Source organism: Sapajus apella, unplaced genomic scaffold, assembly GCF_009761245.1.
Source record: "Sapajus apella isolate SASKATOON/1434 unplaced genomic scaffold, GSC_monkey_1.0 scaffold27, whole genome shotgun sequence".
Lineage (NCBI taxonomy): Eukaryota > Metazoa > Chordata > Mammalia > Primates > Cebidae > Sapajus > Sapajus apella.
In genome coordinates this window covers 19,508,084-19,531,343 of record NW_022436967.1, presented here as the reverse complement: position 1 = coordinate 19,531,343, position 23,260 = coordinate 19,508,084, and the positions used below count along the sequence as shown (strand labels likewise).

The 23,260-nt window shown below is 36.5% G+C and overlaps 1 protein-coding gene and 1 long non-coding RNA gene across 2 annotated transcripts; one reads left to right on the top strand and one right to left on the bottom strand.

Moving 5' to 3' along the window:
* Positions 1-1,101: 1,101 nt before the first annotated feature.
* LOC116560885 lies at positions 1,102-23,145 on the top strand. Its single transcript, XR_004273188.1, has 2 exons — positions 1,102-1,805; positions 22,264-23,145. It is a non-coding gene; the product is annotated as an uncharacterized LOC116560885 (long non-coding RNA).
* Positions 19,264-22,510, bottom strand: FABP2 (fatty acid binding protein 2). The gene is made up of 4 exons (XM_032292438.1): positions 22,417-22,510; positions 21,061-21,233; positions 19,933-20,040; positions 19,264-19,490 (listed from the first exon to the last, which is right to left on the bottom strand). Exons 1-4 carry the CDS (start codon positions 22,481-22,483, stop codon positions 19,440-19,442), a joined length of 399 nt encoding a protein of 132 aa, XP_032148329.1. The 5' UTR covers positions 22,484-22,510; the 3' UTR covers positions 19,264-19,439.
* Positions 23,146-23,260: the final 115 nt, after the last annotated feature.

Here is a 23,260-nt window from a genome sequence, read left to right as displayed (position 1 = left end):
CCTTCGAATTCTATAGAAAATGAAAGCCCCATGGGCCACCCCAATCTTTCTATGTCATTAATGCTAACAATGTTCTTGGTTCTGCTTCTCAGCCATATATATTACTCAGGGCTCAATATACTGGGCCCAGCAAACATTCTATGCTGCAGTCAGAGTACTTTCTTCCATCTTCCTCTTGGAAACTGTTTCATCTTTGTCTTGGCCTCTGGGCTTTGGTTCATGTTGTTCCTGTTAACCTGAAATACTTTCTCACTTGTCTAAATCCTGCTCATCCTTTGGGGCCCAACTTAAGTGCCAGCTTCACAAAATTTCCTTCACTATAATTCATGTTGATTTCCCCATTCTTAGTATTTCTGACATATCAATTTTGAAACTTCACATTTAACTTGTCTCTAACGTCTTTCTATGTCATGTTTTCTTCATGGGAGGAGGGTTATTTTCTCAAGATCAAGGCAGTGAGTGAAGTATGTTTCTTCCATAATTTTTTGCCTTTCTTTGGCACCTATTATTTGCCTCTACATTCTGTAATGGCCTCCTATTAATGGGACTATGTATTAGACTCAAAAAACACTGAAATTTTCTTGATATTGTCTGGCATATTAGCTTGCTTTCTAGCAATTTTATGTCAACTTTCTCCCCTTTTAGAGTATTAAGTTTTGTTCATTTGTTTTCAGACAAGGTATTGGTCTGTCACCCAGGCTTGAGTGCAGTGGTGCAGTCAGAGCTCATGGCAGCCTTGAACCCCTGGGCTCAAGCAATTCTCCCACTCACTTTCTCTGTAGCTAGGACCATAGGCACACACCACCATGGCAGGTTTGCTTTTTATTAATGTTTATTTTTGTAGAAATGGAGTTTCACTATGTTTCTCAAGCTTTTCTCAAAATCCTGGCCTCGTGTGATCCTCCTGCTTCAGCATCTCGAACTGCTGGGATTACTGGCATGAGCCACTGAGCTTCACAAGTATTACATTTTCTTTAAAGAAGAGGCAGTATTTTTGCCATCTTTGCAATCTCCACAGCCCTTCAAACAGTATCTTCAACAGGGAAGAAATTAAATATTTATTCAACAATATTTTGTTATATTCTGCAAGTACTAACACAATCCTGGCAAAAAAAAATACTTGTTAAATTGTGTATTTTAGAACATAACAGTGTATGATACCAGTGAGATATAACACTACTGAGCTATACTGTCAGCAGGGATACTTTCTGAGAATTTTTGAAGTACTAGTAATGGATATGTGCCAATCCTTTCCCCCTTTATGGATTTTCCTTCTTTAATTTCAGTAAATGCTTTTTAATACCTGCTGTGTGTGTGTCAGATGTTGTCTAAGGAGCCATAAGAAACGGAGATGCAATTCCAACCAACTCATTAAAAGTACTGACTGAGGACATATAACAGAGCAATGAAGCTTTCAAACAGTAACACAGAGCCTGGGGTTCTGCATAATGATTTTGTATTTCGAAGGCGGAGCAGAACTGGTTGTGAACATACTAGTCAGATATAATTGAATACCTTTCAGCTACTTAGTTATACATGTACAAACAGACTTCAACCATACAAACTTAGTTTTGTTTATGTTTTAGAGTTTAATACAATATTTTATTTCATAACAAAGCATCCTTCTGCTTTTAAAAGTTTAAAAACAAATTCAATAGAGCAGAGCTTATCTAGTAGGCACAAATGACAAAGATGTTGAAACCTACAACTCTGAAATTTCATTAAGCTAATCATCAGCAATCAACCTGTTATTTGTTTTATAGGAAGGTGTTAGAGGGGCAGTCATTGAGGATGGAGATTGAAAGGTTAGGCAATACATGACATGTTTTCATCTCATAAAATTATAGGTTATGAAGCATAAGAAACCTGTGCTTGGAATTAAAACCTATGCTTGAAATTAAAAAGCTGTTAATTTAGAATAAATAAATGGATGCTAAGGTGATCATTGCTATGTATAAAATATTGACCAAAATTAGATTTACAAGTGTCACAAATGTAACCATGTTAGTAGCAGTTATCCTTGGAGATGGGATCACAGATAGTTTTATTCTTTGTGCTTTTCCACATTTTTCAAACTTTCTCAATGGAAATGCATTTTATTAACTAGAAGTTGGAAATTTTGTTGAAAAAAATAAATTAGAAAATAAGCAAGAGAGGCCAGGTGCGGTGGCTCACGCCTGTAATCCCAACACTTTGGGAGGCCGAGGTGGGTATGTCACCTGAGGTCAGGAGTTCGAGACCAGGCTGGCCAACATAGTGAAACCCCATCTACTAAAAATAGAAAAATTAGCTGGGTGTGGTGGTGGGCGACTGTAATACCAGCTACTAGGGAGGCTGAGGCTAGAGAATCACTTGAACCTAGGAGGTAGAGGTTGCAGTGTGTGGAGATCACGCCATTGTGCTAAAACCTAGATGACAAAAGCGATACTCCATCTCAAAAAAAATAAAAAGAGAGAAGCAAGAGATACTCTAGTCCAAAATCATTATTTAACAATTTCTGACGTGAGATCACAGGCAGTAGGCACGTAAGTATCAAGGGGCTTTAATGATATTTAATGGTGCTTTTTAAACGAAATTTCATGGAATGCTGTGATACCTCAGGGATTACTCAAGAACCAACATGGAACGGAAGAGATAGATGCAGGGAATGTGGCTTAAGGCCTCTACTGAAGAAGCCCAGCTTTCTTGTTCATATCTATAAATATACCTGTTGGAGAACAGATTGACTGTTTTTTTTGTTTGTTTTTTTTCCTGTTCTGGTGAAAGCTAGTGTCGAAAAGTCACCTTTGGGCTACCCATGTTCAAAATGGTGGAATAGCAACGCCAAGTTCCTGTCCCTCTCTTGCAACATTGAAAAGCAACCAAAAGCTGTCTGAAATAATTTTGTCGGAATGCTGGAAAACAGTCAAAAGTTTACAGCAACCAAGAAAATGCTGAATCAAAATATATGAAGCAGATATTGACAGAATTGAAGAGGGAATAGACAGTTCTACAAAAATTTTTGGAAACATGAATGCTTCACTTTTAATAATGGGTAGAACATTTAGACAGAAGACCAGTAAGAAAATAGAGGGCTTGAACAACACTGCACACCAGCTATACCTAATAGACACATGTGGAACTCCACCCAACAGCAGCAAAATACCCCGTCTTATCAAGTATACATGAAGCATCTCCAGATATATCATATATTAAGGCATGAAACAAATTTCAATAAAGTTTCAAAAATTGAAGTCAGAAAGGTCTCTGACAACAATGAAATGAAGTTAGAAGTTAATAACAGAAGGAAAACCGGAAAATTCACAAATATGTAGAAACTTAACTCACTCTTAAACAGTCGTTCAAAAAGGATATCACAAAAGAAATTAGAAAATACTTTAGAGACAAATGAAAAATAGATTGCAATGAAGACAATGTATAGCTATGAATGCCTACATTACAAAAGAAAGATCTCAAATCAGCCTAACTTTACACCATAAGGAAATGGAAAAAGGAGAGCAGAGTAAACTCAAAGCTATCAGAAGACAGGAAACAATAAAGATTAGAGAAGAGATAAATGAAATAGTAAATAGAAAACCCATAAAGGGAATCAGTGAAACCAAAAGTTGGTTATTTGAAAAGATCGACAAAATTGGCAAACCTTTAGCTACACGAAGAATAAAGTGAGAATACACAAATAACTAAATCATAAATGAAAATGTAGATATTACCACCAAACTTACAGAAATAAAAAGAATTATAAGGGGATACTACGATCAATTGTATGTCAACAAATTAGATAACTTAGATGAATAGAAAAGCTGAACAGACCCTATAACAAGTAAGGAGATTCAATCAGTAATCAAAACGTTCCAACAAAGAAAAGTCCAGGATTAGATCACTTCTCTGGTGAATTCTATCAAACATTTAAAAAAGAATTAATACTATTTTTTTCAAACTCTCCCAAAAAAATAGAACTGAGGAAACACTCTTTCTATGAAGCCAGCACATTGATACCAAGGCAGATAATGACACAAGAAAAGAAAATTACAGGTATTTGCACACCCATGTTTATAGCAGCACTATTCACAATAGCCAAGAGGTGGAAGCAACCCAAATGTCCATCAACAGGTGAATGGATAAAAAAATGTGTTATGTACATACAATGGAATATCACTCAGCCTTAAGAGAAAGGAAATCCTGTCAAATGCTACAACATGGATGAAACTTGAGGCCATTATGCTAAGTGAAACAAGCCAGTGACAGACAAATAGTGTATGATTCCACTTACATGAGGTATCTTAAGTAGTCAAATTCCAAGAAACAGGAACTCGAGTGGAGGTTACCAGGGGATGGGGGACAGAGGGAAAAGGCCAACTGTTTAATCTGCATAGAGTTATAGTTTTGCAGGATGAAAGTTTTGGAGATCTGTTTCACAACTTTGTGAATATGTTTGACACTACTAAACAGTACTTTTGAAAATGGTTAATATGATGTTTTGTTATATGCTTTTACCACTTTAAAAAATGCAGACCAGTATCACTTATGAATATAAATGCAAAAATTCTCAAAAAGGGCGAGGCGCCATGGCTCACGCCTATAATCCCAGCACTTTGGGAGGCAGAGACAAGTGGCTCATGAAGCCGGGAGTTCAAGACCAGCCTGGCCAAGATGGTAAAACCCCATCTCTACTAAAATCACAAAAACCAGGCATGGTGGCAGGTGTCTGGAATCCCAGCTACTAAGGAGGCTAAGGCAGAAGAGTCAACTGAACCCAGGTGTCGGAGGTTGCAGTGAGCCACTGCACTCTAGCCTGGGTGACAGAGTGAGACTTGGCTTAAAAAAAAAATCTCAAAAAGTACTAGCAAACCCAAACCAACAGCATTTTAAAGGATTGTATACTGTTACCGTGTGACGTTTATCCCAGGATGAAAGGGTAGCTCAACATAAGAAAGTCAATTAGTATAATATGCCACGTTAGTAAAACAAAGGGAAAACAGACAATCATTTCATTTCAATTGAGCAGAATAGGCATTTGGTGAAATCTAATACCCTTTACTAATAAAAACACTAAGAAAACCGGGAATAGAAGGGAACTTCCTCAACTTGATAAAGGGTACAGTGAAAAACCCACAGCTAACATCAAGCAACAACAACAAAATGGATAAATTGGACTTCATCAAAATTAAAAACTTTTGTGCATTAAAGATCATTATAAAGAAAGAAGACAATTTACAGAATGGGAGAAAATTTTTGTAAGTCATATATCTGATAAAGATTTAATATACAAAATATATAAAGAACTTCTACAACTCCACAACAAAAAGACAACCCAGTTAAAAAGGGACTGATAAAGGACTTGAACAGTCATTTCTCCAAAGAAGATACACAAATAGCCAACATGCAGTTGAAAATATGCTCTATACCATATTTCTCATTAGGGAAATGCAAATCAAAATCACAATGAGATACCACTTCACATCTACTAGGATGGTAATAATAGTATAATAATAATAATACAGAAAATAACAAGTGTTGGCAAGGATGTGGAAAAACTTAAATCCTTTAACATTGCTGATGGGAATGTAAAATGATGCAGCCATTAGGGAAAGCAATTTAAAGGCTCCTCAGAAAGTTAAAGAAGAACCATATGACCTCGCAATTCTGCTTCTAGGTATATAACCCAAATAATTTAAAACAAAGACTCAGATAGTTGTACACCAAGTACACACCAAGTATGCTGTTTCATCGCAGCACTATTAGCAATAGCCAAAAAGTGGAAACAACTCAACTGTCCGTAAATGGATGGATAAACACAATGTAGTTACACACATAACTAATTATTACTCAGCTATAAAAAGGAATGAAGTTCTGATAGGTGCTACAACATGGATGAGTCTTGAAATAATGCTAAGTGTTTTAAAATAATGTTTGAAAAAGTGCTAAATAAAATAAGCATTTCATTTAAGCCAGACACAAGTAAAAAGACAATCTATAGAATGGGAGAAAACGTGATTTTTCAGGGTCTTCAGAGATGGGGGAATTGGGTGTTATTGCTTAATGGGAAGGTTCTCTTTGTGGTTACAAAAATTTTTGGAAACGGTGTGATGATTACACAACATTGTGAATATAATTAATAGTCTCAATTGACATATAAGATAGTTAAAATGGCATATTGTATATTTTATGTATCTTTTATGTATCTTACCACAGTAAAAGAACACCCCCCCCACCTACCAAAAAAAAGAATATTAATACTTGACAGTCTTCACCTTCCCCACAACAAAAAGTCACACTGGTCTTCATTAGGGGACTAAATCAACCTTAAATGTTTAAAACAGATAATTCTTGTAATTTATTAAATTGGACTTTCTGGAAGCAATCAGGGTAGCAGTTCTTAAGTAAATAATTCTCTTTATGTATTTATATATAGAGAGAGAGGGAGAGACAGGGTCTCACTGTGTTGCCCAAGCTAGTCTCAAACTCTGGGCCTCAAGTGATTATTTCACCTGGCCTCCGGAAGCACTGGGATTTTAAGTGTGAGCCACCACACCTGGCCCTTGCCTTTATGTCTTAAGTGGGGCTCTTCAAAGTCTTAAAAGGTGAAGTTTTCAGGTGCTAAAAAAAATTAAAGAAAGTAGAAAAGCTTAGAAGACACTGGGTCTGTGAGGTGGAAGATATCGAAGCCCTTTTGGCCTCCATGTCCCAGCTGATAGCCCAAAAGGTAGTTATAGATGTGAAGGGAGGGGTTTCTGCTGCCAGCCAAACCCTAATATTCCAGGACCCATGGTAAGACTTTGAGGACACCATCTAGTCCAGTACTTTGTTCTCAGATCTGATTGAACAAGTCCAGATGCTTCAGATAATTGCTTCTTGCGACAACTTCAGGTTATGCCATTCTTTACTCCCTGAAAGGAGTATTGAAGTGGAAAACCTCAAGTGCTGTTGCGTTAAGAATGAGCTAGTGTACCCTCTACTAGGTGCAGAGTAGAGTTGACAGTGTAGGCATTATTAGGCTTCCATGAGGATTTCTTTTGAAAAGATGCTCCCATGCTTAAAAATAAATGACAAATTTAGAGTATGCTCAGAGTTCAAAATAAAAAATTTATTTTCCCCCTATTTTCTATGTTGGCAAATGGACCACATACAGATGCAGTTCTGTTCATTGAAGCTGTTGGAGTATTGCAACAGGATCTCAAAGTTGGGGACATGCTACTTGATTTTGAAAAGCATGAGTCGTAGGAGGTAAAAGATGACACTAAAAAGCTAACCTAAATCAACTTAAGAGAGAAACAGGCTCATGGTTCAATAGTGGTCAGAGTTATAGAATGTAGGAATAGTACAGCTGTGATCTTTTTTCTTATTATTATACTATGAGTTCTGGGGTACATGTGCAGATCTTGCAGGATTGTTACATAGGTGTACACATGCCATGATGATTTGCTACCTCCATCCCCCCATCACCTGCTTTAGGTATTTCTCCTAATGTTATCCCTCCCCAATCTGCCTGCCCCCTGCTCTCTCTCCCCTAGCCTTCCACCCCACAACAGACCCCAGTGTGTGATGTTTCCCTCCCTGTGTCCATATGTTATCATTCTTCAACACCCACCTGTGAGTGGAAACATGAGGTGTTTGGTTTTCTGTTCTTGTGTCAGTTTGCCAAGAATGATGGTTTCCAGATTCATCCATGTCCCTGCAAAGGTCATCACCTCATCCTTTTTATGGCTGCATAGTATTCCATGGTGTATATGTGCCACATTTTCTTTATCCAGTCTATCATTGATGGGCATTTGTGTTGGTTCCAGGTCTTTGCTATCATAAACAGTGCCATAATGAACATACATGCACATGTGTCTTTATAATATGACGATTTATAATTCTTTGGATATATACCCTGTAATGGGATTGCGGGGTCAAATGGTATTTCTGTTTCTAGATCCTTGAGGAATCACCACACTATCTTCCACAATTTCTCTGCATCCTCTCCAGCATCTGTTGTCTCCAGATTTTTTAATTATTACCATTCTAACTGGCGTGAGATGGTATCTCTATGTGGTTTAATTTGCATTTCTCCAATGACCGGTCATGATGAGCATTATTTCGTGTTTGTTGACCACATAAATGTCTTCTTTTGAAAAATGTCTGTTTTCTCTGGCTAGAACTTCCAATACTATGTTGAATAGAAATGGTGAGTGAGCGCACCCTTGTCAAGTACCAATTTTCAAAGGGAATGCTTCCAGTTTTTGCCCATTCTGTATGATATTCACTGAGGGGTTGTTGTAAATAGCTTTTATTATTTTGAGATACATTCAATCAATACCTAGTTTATTGAGAGTTTTCAGCATAATTGGCTATTGAATTTTGTCAGAGGTCTTTTCTGCATCTATTGAGATAAATTGTGTTTTTTTGTCTTTGGTTCTGTTTATGTGATGGAATACGTTTATAGATTTATGTATGTTGAACCAGCCTTGCATCCCCAGGATGAAGCCTACTTGATCGTGATGGATAAGCTTTTTGATGTGGCTTTTACATTCGGTTTGCCAGTGTTCTATTGAAGATTTTTGCATCGATGCTCATCATGGATATTGACCTGAGGTTTTCTTTTCTTGTTGAGTCTCTGCTGGGTTTTGGTATCAGGATGATGTTGGTCTCATAAAATGAGTTGGGAGGATTCCTTCTTTTTGTATTGTTTGGAATAATTTCAGAAGAATTGGTACCAGCTCCTCTTTGTATGTCTGGTAGAATTCGGCTGTGAAACCATCTGTACCTGGGCTTTTTTTGGTTGGTAGGCTATTAATTAATGCCTCAACTTCAGACCTTGTTATTGCTCTATTCAAGGTTTTGACTTCTTCCTGGTTTAGGCTTGGGAGGGTGCAAGTGTCCTGGAATTTATCCATTTCTTCTAGGTTTACTGGTTAATGTGCATAGGGTTGTTTGTAGTAATCTCTGATGGTAGTTTGTATTTCTATGGAATCAGTGGAGATATCCCCTTTGTCACTTTGTATTGCATCTATTCAATTCTTCTCTCTTTTCTTTTTTATTAGTCTGGCTAGCAGTCTGTCTATTTTGTTGATCTTTTCAAAAAAAACAGCCCCTGGATTTATTGTTTTTCAAAGGGTTGTTTGTGTCTCTATCTCCTTCAGTTCTGCTCTGATCTTAGTTATTTCTTGTCTTCTGCTAGCTTTTGAATTTGTCTGATCTTGCTCCTCTAATTTTTTTAATTGTGATGATAGGGTGTCAATTTTAGATCTTTCCTTGCTTCCCATGTAGGCATTTAGTGCTATAAATTTTTATCTAGACACTGCTTAAATGTGTCCCAGAGATTCTGGTATGTTGTGTCTTCATTCTCATTGGTTTCTAAGAACATCTTCATTTCTGCCTTCATTTCATTATTTATCCAGTAGCCACTCAGGAGAAGGTTGTTCAGTTTCAATGTAGTTGTGCCATTTTGAGCGAGTTTCTTAATCCTGAGTTCTAATTTGATTGCAATGTGGTCCGAGAGACTGGTTGTTATTATTTCTGTTCTTTTGCATTTGCTGAGGAGTGATTTGCCTCCAATTATGTGGGCAGTTTTAGAGTAAGTGCAATATGGTGCTGAGAAGAATGTATATTCTGTGGATTTGGGGTGAAGAGTTCTGTAGATGTCTATTAGGTCCACTAGGTCCAGATCTGCGTTCAAGTCCTGGATATCCTTGTTAATTTTCTATCTTGTTGATCTGTCTAATATTGACAGTGGAGTGTTAAAAGTCTCCCACTATTATAGTATGGGAGTCTAATATCTTTGCAGGTCATTAAGAACTTGCTTTATATTTGTGGGCGCTTCTGTGTTGGGTGCATAGATATTTAGGCTAGTTAGCTCTTCTTGTTGCATTGATCCTTTTACCATTATATAATGCCCTTCCTTGTCTCTTTTGATCTTTGTTAGTTTAAAGTCTGTTTTGTCAGAGACTAGGGTTGCAACCCTTGCTTTGTTTTTTTTTTGCTCTCCATTTGCTTGGTAAATCTTCCTTTATTCCTTTATTTTGAGTCTATGTGTGTCTTTGCATGTGAGATGAATCTCCTGAATACAGCATGCCGAAGGGACTTGACTTTTTATCCAATTTGCCAGTCTTTGTCTTTTGATTGGGGCATTTAGCCCATTTACATTTAAGGTTAATATTTTGTGTGACTTTGATCCTTTCATTTTGATACTAGCTGGTTGCTTTGCCTGTTGATGCAGTTCCTTCACTGTTTTGATGGTCTTTACCATTTGGTACAGTTTTGCAGTGGCTGGTACTGATTGTTCCTTTCCATGTATTGTGCTTCCTTCAGGAGCTCTTTTAAGGCAGGTCTGGTGGTGACGAAATCTCTGAAGGCAAAAATACTAAGGGCAGCCAATTGCTGGTCTGTAAAGGATTTTATTTCTCCTTCACTTATGAAGCTTAGTTTGGCTGGATATGAAATTCCGAGTTCAAAGTTTTTTTCTTTAAGGATGTTGAATATTGGCCCCCACTCTCTTCTGGCTTGTATGGTTTCTGCCAAGAGATCCGTTGTGAGTCTGATGGGCTTCCCTTTGTGAGTAACCCAACCTTTTTCTCTGGTTGCCCTTAGCATTTTTTCCTTCATTTCAACCCTGGTTAATCTTGACGATTATGTGCCTTGGGGTTGCGCTTCTTGAGAAATATCTTTGTGGTGTTCTCTGTATTTCCTGGATTTGAATGTTGGCCTGCCTTACTAGGTTGAGGAAGTTCTCCTGGATAATATCCTGAAAAGTGTTTTCTAGCTTGGCTTCATTCTCTCTGTCACATTCAGGTACACCTATCAAATGTAGATTAGGTCTTTTTACATAATCCCATATTTCTTGAAGGCTTTGTTCATTTCTTTTCATTCTTTTTTCTCTAGTCTTGCTTTCTTATTTTATTTCATTGAGTTAATCTTCAATCTGTGATATCCTTTCTTCTGCTTGATCGATTCAGCTATTAAAACTCGTTTATGCTTCACAAAGTTCTTGTGCTGTATTTTTCAGCTCCATCAAGTTGTTTATGTTCTTCTCTATGCTGGTTATTCTAGTTCGCATTTAGTCTAACCTTTTTTCAAAGTTCTCAGTTTCTTTGCTTTGGGTTAGAGCATGTTCCTTTAGCTCAGAGAAGTTTGTTGTCACCCACCTTCTGAAGCCTGCTTTTGTCAATTTGTCAAACTCATTCTGCATCCAGTTTTGTTCCCTTGCTGGTAAGGAGTTATGATCCCTTGGAGGAGGAGAGGCATTCTGGTTTTTGGTGTTTTCATCCTTTTTGTGCTGGTTTCTTCCCATCTTTGTGGATTTGTCTACCTCTGGTCTTTCAAGTTGGTGACTTTCGGATGGGGTCTCTGAGTGGACATCCTTTCTGTTGATGTTGAATCTGTTTCTTTCTGTTTTTTAGTTTTCCTTCTTACAGACAGGCCCCTCTGCTGCAGGACTGGTAGAGGTTCACTCCAGACCCTGCTTGCCTGGGAATCACCTGTAGGGGTTGCAGAACCAGTTGTGGTCTTTTTCTCTGTTTCTTCATCATTCCTATGCACACTAAATTTCATAAACAACTTTCTTTTCATAGAGGTTCTCTCTCTTGGGGACTAAGGGTACTCCCTAGGAACCTAAGGAAATGAATAATATGACACCCACAAGAAGACAGGGCTACTCTCCCTGGAGTAGGAATGACTTCATCGATTTATAACCCAGGCAGATTAAAATAGATCATGTATTGGATTTATAACAGCTATAAACTGGGAAGAATACAATTCATAAAGTTTTCAGTATTGTCACCTCACAAAATAATCCTTCAGAAATTCCAGTTCAAAAGATAGGAGTCTATTGCTTGTTTCATAAAGCTTATTTTGTTACATTACTCTGTTCTTCCTTAGCTAGCAACTTTGAGCCCCCAAAGGCTATGCTAATTAGGCTGTTTGTTTGTTTTTTGAGACAGGGTCTCTCCCAGCCTGGAGTGCAGTGGCATGATCATGACTCACTGCAGCCTTGAACTCCTGGGCTCTAGGGATCCTCCTGCCTCAGCCTCCTAAGTACCTGGGATTGCTGGTGTGAGCTACTGTATCCAGCCCAAGGCTCTTTGTATTACAGAGTCCAGAAATACTAAACGTAATTCCAAGGCTCTTTTAAGAAGGTCACTCTCTCAAGGATCCACATCCAGGGCTCTGACTAAAATATACTTAGAATGGCTCATTCTCTCACTCCCTTCAGGCTGTTGCTCATTGTTACCTAATTCACTGCCATCTGACTCTCTATTTAAAACTGTACCCATAATCATACTTCTTGACACTCCACATTCCTCTTTCTGTTTTTCTTTATCTCAACAGCACTTATATCATCTAATGTACTATATATTTCACTTCATTTTCTTGTTTATTATTTCTATGCTTTACATGACAACAGGGATTTTTATCTGTATTGTTCTTTGTTGTATCTCTAACCCCTAGATCAGCACCTGGCATATGGTGCCTGCATATAAGACATGCTTAATACATATTTGACGTTGAATAAAATTGAATTTGGACTCTAGGATGACTGCTTGGGTTCAAATCCTGGTTCAGCGACTTACTGGCCTTTGACCTTGGGCAAGTTATATAACCTCTCTCTGCCTGAGTTTTCTCATGTGTAAAATGAGGCTAGTAATAATTGTTCTTATTGTATAGGCTTTGTTGTGATGATGAACATGAATTGGTACTATAAAACACTTTGAAAAATTTCTGGCACATTGGAAACAGCATGTATTAATAACTGTTAACTTGTAGTGGTAGTAGGAGTTGCATTTAACTGTATCTGAATTAGCACTGTGTTTTATAAATAAGGCATTTATTTAGATTTTATGATCTCTTCCTTGTGCTTAGGAGCCAATTTGTATGAGAATAAGGATGACAGGAGTCTGAAATGTGAACTAGGCCTTTTAAGAATTCAAGGAAGTCCATATAATCAAGCATCTTATGAAAAATAGCTCAGTGGTTAATGTAATTCAAGGTAGCATGTATTTCTATGAGAGCCTACCTTTACACCTTTATAATTCTTATCATAATAATTTTTACTTGTTCAATATGTCTTCGATGTGTAGATTCTAAGCTTCTAAGCTAGATTGAAGTTCCATGGAAACAAAATAGATTTGTCTGGTTCACCACTTAAACTCATGTGATATTTAGTACATGGTAGGTGCTTGATTCATATTTGGTTAAAGAAACATGTATTCTTGGCTACTCGGGATCCAAGGAGCCTATACTGAACAAGTTATGTTTTTATCCACCAGAAACAGTAATTCATTACTTCCACATCTAAATGTATTATATCACCCCTCTTTTCTTTTATCCAGTTTTTGTTTACTCATCATGACTGCTCTTACCTCATGGCCTCTGTTGTTTGCTTTTCCATCTGTATCTTTTAACGTTTGTCTATCATTACTAGCTAATGACTTTTTCTGTATATTGAAGACAAATTCTCAACAGAGAGACCCTACTGGTTTTCAATTAATGAGTGTTATTGGTCTTGGACAAAGTACTCCTATCACTGACTGCTCTCAAGTATAGAAATTGACTGCCCATGAAGCAAGTGGCCATTTTGACCTAATCAGCTATGGCTAGGGCCATCTGGTTCAGAGTAAGTTAATCTATTGTAAAGAACACCAAGGACTTATTCCCTCAGTAGAATTTCTGGGTATAAGAAAGAATGGGGAAACCTGGCTTTCTGAGGCAGGGGCTGTCCAGCATGCCTCAAACTACAATCATTAATATTTACTATGTGTTAGAGGGATACAGTGTTAGGGTATTGATATAAGACCCTATCCTTGCTCTCATATAGCCCACAAACTAGAGGAGCAGGCCAGCAGATTGAATACAGAGAAATGGTATTGCCGGAGTTGAACACCTTGTGCCATGGGAACGTGCAGTGACAAACACTCAGTCTGGACTGGGATTGTGAAATAACCTCCATCTTCACGGAGGTTGCTGTATTCTGAGGATATGCTAAAGAGAAGAAGTTCTGTGTCTCATTTATATCTTTCAGTATCATTTAAAAAATGTATCTTGTTAAAAATTTTCTAAATTAAAACCAACAAATGGCATTGAGCATATACTCCTTTACCTAAAGGACATTTTGTTTTCAAGTTTAGGAAGATTACTGCTCTTGGACTTTCAGGTGTTTTTTTCAGTGAGTATGTTTGATAACAACCCAGTTACACTACCTGTCATCTGAGAGGTGTGGCTTTGAAACTGAGCTGACATTTAGGGAGCACTTCCTTGCCTGCCCTCCTTCAGAATTCTGCTACATCTTCACAGCAGTCCTACTACTAATTATTTAAGCTCCCTCTGTCATTCCTGGTAATTCTGATTACATGGCATAGAGAATGTCTTGCAATCCTTCATTCTAATGGAAACTTCGATGAGGATGTATATGGATGAGAGAGGCCCTCTGGAACACTATGCTTTTCCATGACTATTGATTTGTACCATTTGCTCCTAACTTTCATCTTCTACCACTGTCTTATTTATTCTTCTTTTCCAGTCAATTTTCCAGTAAAGACTGTTCCAGAAAATAGCCCGAAGGTTTGTCATTGGGCCTGAAGGCAATATATACCACTGTGCATATTAGCACATACTGAGTGAAAGTATAACCCTACTCTAGATGACCATCCAATGCTGAAGGTTATGATGCTATTCTTGGTATTTTGGTTCAGACCCAAGATGAGCCTGAGAATTGTATCCATTTGAGGAAATTCTTAATGACCGAAATATCTCTCCCAGCGGTATTCATCATCAAATACTTACTTCCTGGCACATAGTACTTTTTATTTTTTGTTCAAACAATGAAAGCAGTTTTAGTGAATCGGTTCAGCAGGAGTCTTTGTATTAACTTTGTTTAGTATGGAGTTTGGAACTGAAGAAGCATTTAATAATTATTATTTTTAAGTTTAGAATGTGATATGTCAGCCCTTCCTGGAACACTGTTTAGACACTGAAATGCAGCGAAGAGACTACATTGGAAACCTCTGAAAGAGTTTGTATTCTTGGCCTGTAGATGGCACTCTTTTACTATAGTTTAGAGAAAGCAAGTAGCAAAAGGTAAAGCAGCACTCCATAATGTTGAAGTGACCAACTACCTCGTTTTTCCCCTCCTCATCCCTACATAACCTTCTCTCACTTCCGTTTTATCTCAGGCAACTATCTTTTCCATCCATTCGCCTCTCCTTAGGTGCCTAGAGATATCTTGCTGCCATTCTCTCTAGTTTCTTATAGAAAATATCTTTTGTGCTTACTAATAGTCAATCTGTAGAAATAGGAGCAGCCACGGAATTTTTGGGGCCCTGTGTAAAATGAAATGCAGAACTTGTTCAAAAAGCATTCAGAATTTTAGGACAATACAGAAGATCATTAAACAGAGCACAGGGCCCTTTGAGCCTGCAGAAGACATACACCCATGGAACCAGCCATACTTTATAATGTAAATATTTCCTTCTTCCCATCCTACCTTCCATTATTCTAATTCCCTGTCCCCTGTGACCCACACCCAAAAGGGCTGCTTAAGAAGGGAAGGAATCACCAAATGTTATTCTGACATCATAGAATCTTAGCACTGAAAGAAAATTTAGAGATCTAGTTCAATCCTCTCATTTTGAAGATGATTGAACTACATTCCAAAGAGATGAAGAGACTCTCCCAAAGTCCCCAGCTATTTATGTCACAGGCTGGACTGGAACTAAGTGTTCTCATCTACCAGGCCAAGGCTCACTCTCTCTCATGCAGACTCCATGAGAGGTATTTTAAGAAAAGAGTTTTCCCATCTACTCAGGATATACTTTGCCCGCATTTTCTCTACAGGAGAAGGGTACATGTTTGTGTTACATTTGAATACCAGCTATATACTAGGTATTACACTAGGTGTCTTACACATAATACCTCAATTAGCAACAGTCTCAGAAAATCATTACATTTTCCCCATTTTTCAAGTGAGAAAAATTGAGAATCAGAACTTGAATTTTAGTCAGCAAATGGGAAGACAAGAATTTGGTCAAGTCAATGATTCTAAAACCTATTCTCTTTCACCACATCATTCTTGAATTTTAGGAAGGCTGAGTCAGCCTGTGTTTCCTGAACATTGGTCTTGTTTTTGGTCAGCTCAGAGTGACCTGGGGTCTCTTTCCAGGCTGTCTATGTTCTTCAAATTTACCAGGCTTGTTACTGCCTTGGTGTCTTTGCTCCAGGGTGTTTCTTCTGCTTGAAACCCTCTTCACCCAGATATTTCATGAAAAACAAGACCACGTGTCGGATAGGTAACGGGGGTTCTGATCGTATAGGGCATTGTAAGAACATTGGCTTTTTCCTCTGTGTGAAATGGGAGCCATGCAGCAATTTGAGCAGAGAAGTGACGTGATCAGATTTAGATTTTTAAAGGATCCTTCTTGCTGCTGTGTTGAAAAAGAGTCTAAAGTGGGTAGATTAGGGAATGTAGAAGTTTGGAGGCTTTTTAGGGAGTTATGACAGTAATCCAGGATAAAGATAATGGTGGCTTATACTAAGGTGATAGCAGTGGAAGTGATGGGAAGTGGTTGGATTCTGGAGTCATATGTGTATGTGTTTTTATATTTTTACCTTGTTGTGGAAAATCTCAAAAACATTCAAAAGCACAGAGATGAGTATAATGGATTCCCATGTTCCTACTCAGTGAACCTATCATGTGTTATTATGTGTCAGGCACTTTGCAACAGCTGTAAGAATTGCCAACTTGTACCAATCTTCCTCCCCTACCCTAGACTGGGGAGAAAGCAATTTGAAGCAGTTCCCAGATACCATATTTCATGTGTAAATATTTCAGCTTCTACTACTCCAGCTGCTTCTGACTGCCCCAACGTTCTGGTATCCACCTTATAGTTTCTGCTTGTTCACGGTTTCATGTACTCCTTACTTCTACTTGTTGTCTGCCCTATGTGTCCTCTATAAACCTTTTTCCTTCCTATCAGCTACAAACTGTGTACCTCTCAAATTCACACTTGCTAAAAAGAGGTTCTTGTAGGTTCAGTCAGTTATTTTCCCTTCTACACAGAGCTCATGATCTGGCTAAATTGTGGTAGATTGGGTGCTGTCGGTTCAGGGACCCTCTTTTGGCCAAGCAGGGTTTTGTAATGATAAGGTTAGTTTTCTCAAAAAAGGGTTATTGAAATGGAAGTTGCTTAACAAATAATAATAGGCTGCTCTCCAATACTAATAAATAGTGGAAATTTAATACTAAAAAGGATATAAATTGTGAAAAAAGTAAGCCTGCAGTGAGACTAGAAATAGATGTGTCTAACCACTGAACATGATTATTTTACAGTCTGACCTGACTCATTTAGAGTGCTATTCTTGGGTGCCACTGAGGAATTAAGGACTTTTTTTTCTTAATATATTTTTGTTTATTACAGGCTAAGTAATAGCATATATCATAATGATCTAGACTGGAAGTCAAGACCTACATTTAATTCTTCTGTTCATCATGGACTTTGCACCATATTAGACAAGCTAAAAAACTTCCTTATGCTTTTGTCTCCCTTAAAAGAGATTAGTACCTGCCTTTTCCTGATTCATGTATGAAAGACAGATAAGATTAGAGGGATAAAAGTACATTGAGCTTTTATGAAGAAAAGCATGTGAAAATTTATATAACTACTATTTCCTATGTGAACGTTTTTATGAAATTATAAAATGAACATAGATTTAAGGGTTTTTTATATAAATTTAAGGAGGACAAGTATAGTTTTGTTACATGGATATATTGCATAGTGGTAAAGTCTCGCCAGTAACCATCAACCCCGGAATAATATACATTGTACCCATTAAGTAAATTCTCATCCCTCACCCCACCCCCCACCCCGGCTGACCTTCCAACCCTTCCAGGTCTCCAGTGTCTATTATTCTGCGCTCTCTGTTCATATATATACATTATTTAGCTTCCAGTTATAAGTGAGAACACACAATATTCAAATTTCAAAGATTTACCATACTCTCTAATCTATTCATTTTTATCAGGTACTCAAACTTTTCTTTCTACATTTTAATGTATATGTCATATGTGTATACCATGTAGAACAGTGTATGACATGTAGTAAGAACTATGTAAATGTTAAGCTGTTGTCTGCATCAGTGTGAAAAAGAATTTATCAAAAGTTTGTAGCGTTGCAGTTACAAAGGCTTAAAAATTTGACACCCCCTCCATCCCCTAACATATACCCTGCTTTGGAGCACATAAAATAGTACATCATGTGAAAATATGAATAACAGTACACTTTCTGAGTCCTGCAAAATTGGCAATATATGTGTTTATGTGAAAAAAAAATACAGCAACAACCAAAAAGAAATGGAGAGGTTAAAAATGACACTGGTAACTGATAAGGCCATTAGTGGACAGACTGCATCAGAATCACTAGGAAATTTTGTAGAATTCTTAGTTCTACTAGAGATTCTGATATAGTAGAATAATAGTTGAGATTAAGAAGGCAGAAGTTGTTGAAGTTTTTCAGATGATCCTGATTTTCAGCCAGGTATGGTAATCACTGATGTGTAGAAAAATGTTATACAACATTTAATTTAACTTAGTACATCATTTATTTCCTATCATCCTAATCAAAGTGGTATGTACTGGGAAATATCTACCCCCAGGAAAGAGGACTGGGAGGATATCTATCAAATTCAGAATGACAATTATCTCTGGATTATGAGTTTATGAAACTATTTATTTTACATTTGTGTTTTTTATTTCTAAGTTTTCTGGTTGAGCATATATTATTTTTATAATAATATTCACAACCAGTGCAAGAAATTTATTCGTAATCAGTGCAAGATTTTAAAGACTCATATGCAGCCTATGGTTTTAGTTTATCAAATGTAAAGAAAAAAACTTGGCAGGCTGAGGCAGGAGGATCTCTTGAGGCCAGGAGTTCAGGACCAGCCTGGGCAATATAGCAAGACCCCATTTCTAAAAAAAAATAAAAACAAAAAAAAATTAGCTGGGCATGGTGGTATGTAACCATAGTCCTTGCTACTCAGAAGGCTGAGGCAGGAAGATTGAGTCCAGGAATTTGAGGTTACAATGAGCTATGATCTCCTTACTACATTCCAGCCTGATTGACAGAATAAGACCCTCTCTCTACCAAAAAACAATCTGTCAATGAATATTCACATACTTTTTCTTTTAAAAGGCAAGTCTACATATAAAGCAACATGGAAACAATATTTATGTTTGTTTTAAAAAATGTCACAAATTCTTTTAGTAAATATTTATCTTCGAGAATATAAAACAAATTAAACACGTATTAGCTTTTACTTCTTTTGCTTTGGCAAGAATGGAAATATACCAATGTTTATAAAAGGACCAGTCAGTCAGCAACCTTATACTTGATGGGGAGAGAGAAACGGTTCTGGTACAATATAGATCTTCCGTCCAATTTTTATTTTTGGCTGTGCTCCAAGAATAATGCTCAATCCTTTTTAAAGATTCTTTTGGCTTCTACTCCTTCATATACATAAGTCTGAAAGGTGTTAACAAACAGAAGAATTTACCATTAAGATTGACATCTAAATTAATGTTAATTCTGTAGAAAATTAAGAAAAAATTTTAAGACATTAAGAAAAAATATTAGTATCATCATAGTTTTAAATGAGTTTATACTATTTTTTCTTGTAGTTGATAGCAACATTTTATTCAGATATAGGATACAGCCATTTAAAAACACATGTTGATTTGTAGTCATTTACATTTTCAGTTAAAATAGGCATTGGTTATTTGACATATATTTAAGTTCTCTTTAGTAAATAGGCATCAGAAAATAGCTATACAATATTGTTAAAATCAGAAGGATATAAGAGAAAAGAAGTAGTCTGTTTACTGGAGATGTAGCTCAGCAGTAACAAAAGTTATTGTTACGTAGTCATTTTTACCTTTGGAAAACAGCTATAAATTTTGCAACTCACCTGGACTAGTTCACCGCCTATAATTTCTCGGACAGTATTCAGTTCTTTTCCATTGTCTGTCCGTTTGAATTTTCCAATAAGTTTATTTCCCTCAAGGGTCCAGGTACCCTACATATTAATTATAATAATATGGCATTTATTAGGATTTTACACATGTCAGGCACTGTTGTGACTTTTGTAGAAACACGTTTTTATTGAATCTCTGTGGTAACCCTATGAAATTGATACTATTATCTCTACAGAAGAGGAGACTGTAAAATGGCATAGTAATTCACCTAAAGTCACAGAGTCGGGATTGAACCCAGGCCATTAGGCTACAGAGTATTGCAAAGTACTACAGAGTAGTACAGGTAACCATTATGCTTGTTTTTTTCAATAATTTCCATATGCCGAATTTCAAGGCAGATGAGCAGGCCTTCCTTCTGAATCTTTCATGTTATGTGTCCAGAAACACAGTCTTGGTTAAAATTAGTTTCATGGAGAGGTTAACAACTCTGTGCTTGTTTTAATTTGTGTGATTGTAAAACCAATTAAAGAAAGGCCTGACTAATAAAATGTTCAATAGTTAAATTGTCATTACAAACATATGTAATTTAAATAGATAAATTTTGAGGCTAAAAAAGTTTTAAAAAATTTGTTGAAAATGATGACTTTCTAAAATGTGTTCTCTTAAACATGAAAAGGTATACTCCCAATGACCTACAGTACATTAAAACTTTCCATTTGGTAACTCACTCATTTGTTCATTTACTCATATCTTTTATTATTTCAACATATTAAATGGCTATTACAGTTGTTACATATTAACTCTAAAAGCTTCTATTGCTGTACTGTTTAAAAACACAGTTATAAATTTCTTTATGAATAGATCTATACTCAGTCATTCAAAGGTATTTTTCTAATTCTTATTGTTCAATTCAGATTCTTCACAGATGTGTATAAAGATAAAAGCATAATATTTAAATACCCTGCCAATTTGGGCAATACATAACATAGACAAACTTCACTGGCTTCTTCAGTAAATGAAGGAGATCTGCATTAATTAAACCATCCAATGAAATAGAGCAGAGATCATTTTAGTACTGGGTACAAAAATCAAGAATGCATTACTCATAAAAAAATTCTTACAGAGAGTTCAGTTCCATCTGCAAGGTTGTAATTAAAGGTGACACCAAGTTCAAAAACAACTTCAATGTTTCTAAAAGTGCTTGATTCTTTGACTGTGATTGTATTTCCTTCTTGTGTAATTGTCAGCTTCAAATTGTCATGAGCAGCAAGCTTCCTTTTCACTATATTAACACCTACAAAAGGTGAGGCAATGGAGAAAATAAAGTCAAATGCCATAGGAAGTGTTTATTTTTCCAAGTTCTGTTTTGTTTGCTTGTTATTTTTGAGGGTGGGAAGAAAACTCAGTAGCATTGCCTTTGCACTAAGAGCATTCAGATTGCTTCTACAGAAGTTCAGGTTCAGTCAGATCAAGAAAACTGATTAAAATTGTTTCTCCAAAACTTGAGAAAAATTAAGTAGAGTACAGAATTATAGAATCTTTGAGCTCAGCAACTTTAATAAGATTGACAAACTATTCATTTCAGTGTTAAGCAAATCAAATTCTAGAAATATCAAATGAAGGATTAAAATGTATACTCATATGTTTATAAGGAGGTATGTCGTTAATTCCACATATACAGTATTCTTTTTTCTTAAATTCCCCTTTGTTTTTCATAGTGGCTTTAAAATTTTGAACTTTATAATTCTCTTTTTTTCTTGTGGCATTTCTGACTGACACAAAAATGAGCAATTTAGCAAATATTATAGCCTAAATCAGTATAAGAATCTACAACTTTTATAAATTTAAACTTAGAAATCCTAAACTTTAGGCTATAATTGATGCAGTTTTTCTTTTAGGAAAATGACACAAATTTGTTTGCCTATCTTGTGTAGTATACAGACTGCCACAGTATTGGTATCAATTTAAAAATCAGTTAAATTAAAGCTCCCTGAAGAAAATACATAGCCTCTCAACATTATACCAAAACTTTTTATAAGTTTGAAGAAATGAGAATTAAATCTAACTTATTCAGAGCTATAAATTTAAAGAGACATTTTTTCCATTAATTTCTTATATGGTTTTAGCTTTTCCATCCCCTAGAATTGAATGTTTTTAATTCTAGAAGTTATCATAACACACTACCATTTTCTTACTGTAAACAACAAAACAGTTATTTTTCAGTTAAAGAGTGAAGGAAACATATCTGGATCTTTTTGGTGTGTTTCAGAGAACATCACTTGAAAAACCTTTCCTCCATTACTGAGATAGTGGATTCTTCCTAGTGTAAGAAGTGAGAATATGATTTCTCTACTCTGAACATCTTCTGGATCCTCACTACCACATCAGGAGCTATCCCTAAGCCAAGAGATGTAGGAGTTAGAAAGAAAAATGTCTGTAAGAAGGTAAGGAATGAGCCACAAAGAAATAGTCTTTACCCATTTTTTCCATGAACTTGTCATAGTTTTCACTCCGGTCTACCTTCCAATTGCCATCAAACGCCATGATGTCAGTTGAGTCAGCCTCCAGGCAATTAGAGATTCAGGTCTGTCCTTGGGTGAAAATTTATTCTATTTTCTTATCTTAGAACCAAATTCATACTGTGACGTGGAAGTTTAAAGTTCAGGAGATCACCTAACTACTCTATGTCAAGCAATTTTAATTCTCTTTCTGTACATTCCTAAGATCTTCTGGAATTCAACTGAATTAAAACATGAGAAGCATCCCTATTCTGTCTTAAACTACAATTTGCTGGCATACTTATTTCAAGCGTTAGAATGCATGTTGTCCAAAGATCATTTTTCTAAGTTCAAAGGGCACACTATGTTGGAGCTAACGTGATTTATGGCATATATCAAATAACATCTGGGAAATGAGACTATGACCTATCCCTTTTTCACAACAGCAAATTATCTTGTAAAGTAAGACTTTATGGTGAAATACAGGTGAAAAGTTACAGTTAATAAAATTTGGTTTCTAGTATGTCCTTTTGCATTGAGTTTACAGTGCCAGGAGTTTGGATAAATATCCTGCCATTTTGTACAGTGCATGACACACAATAACTGCTCATTGATTTTTGTCTTGATCTTGAATGGTGATAGGCCACTGAGCAAAATTTCAAGAGGTACAAATGTGGCTGGATAGTGTAAGAACTCCCAAAACAGAGATATAGACCAATAGAACAGAACAGAGGCATTGGAGGCAGTGCCACACATCTACAACAATCTGATCTTTGACAAACCTCACAAAAACAAGAAATGGGGAACGGATTCCCTGTTTAAT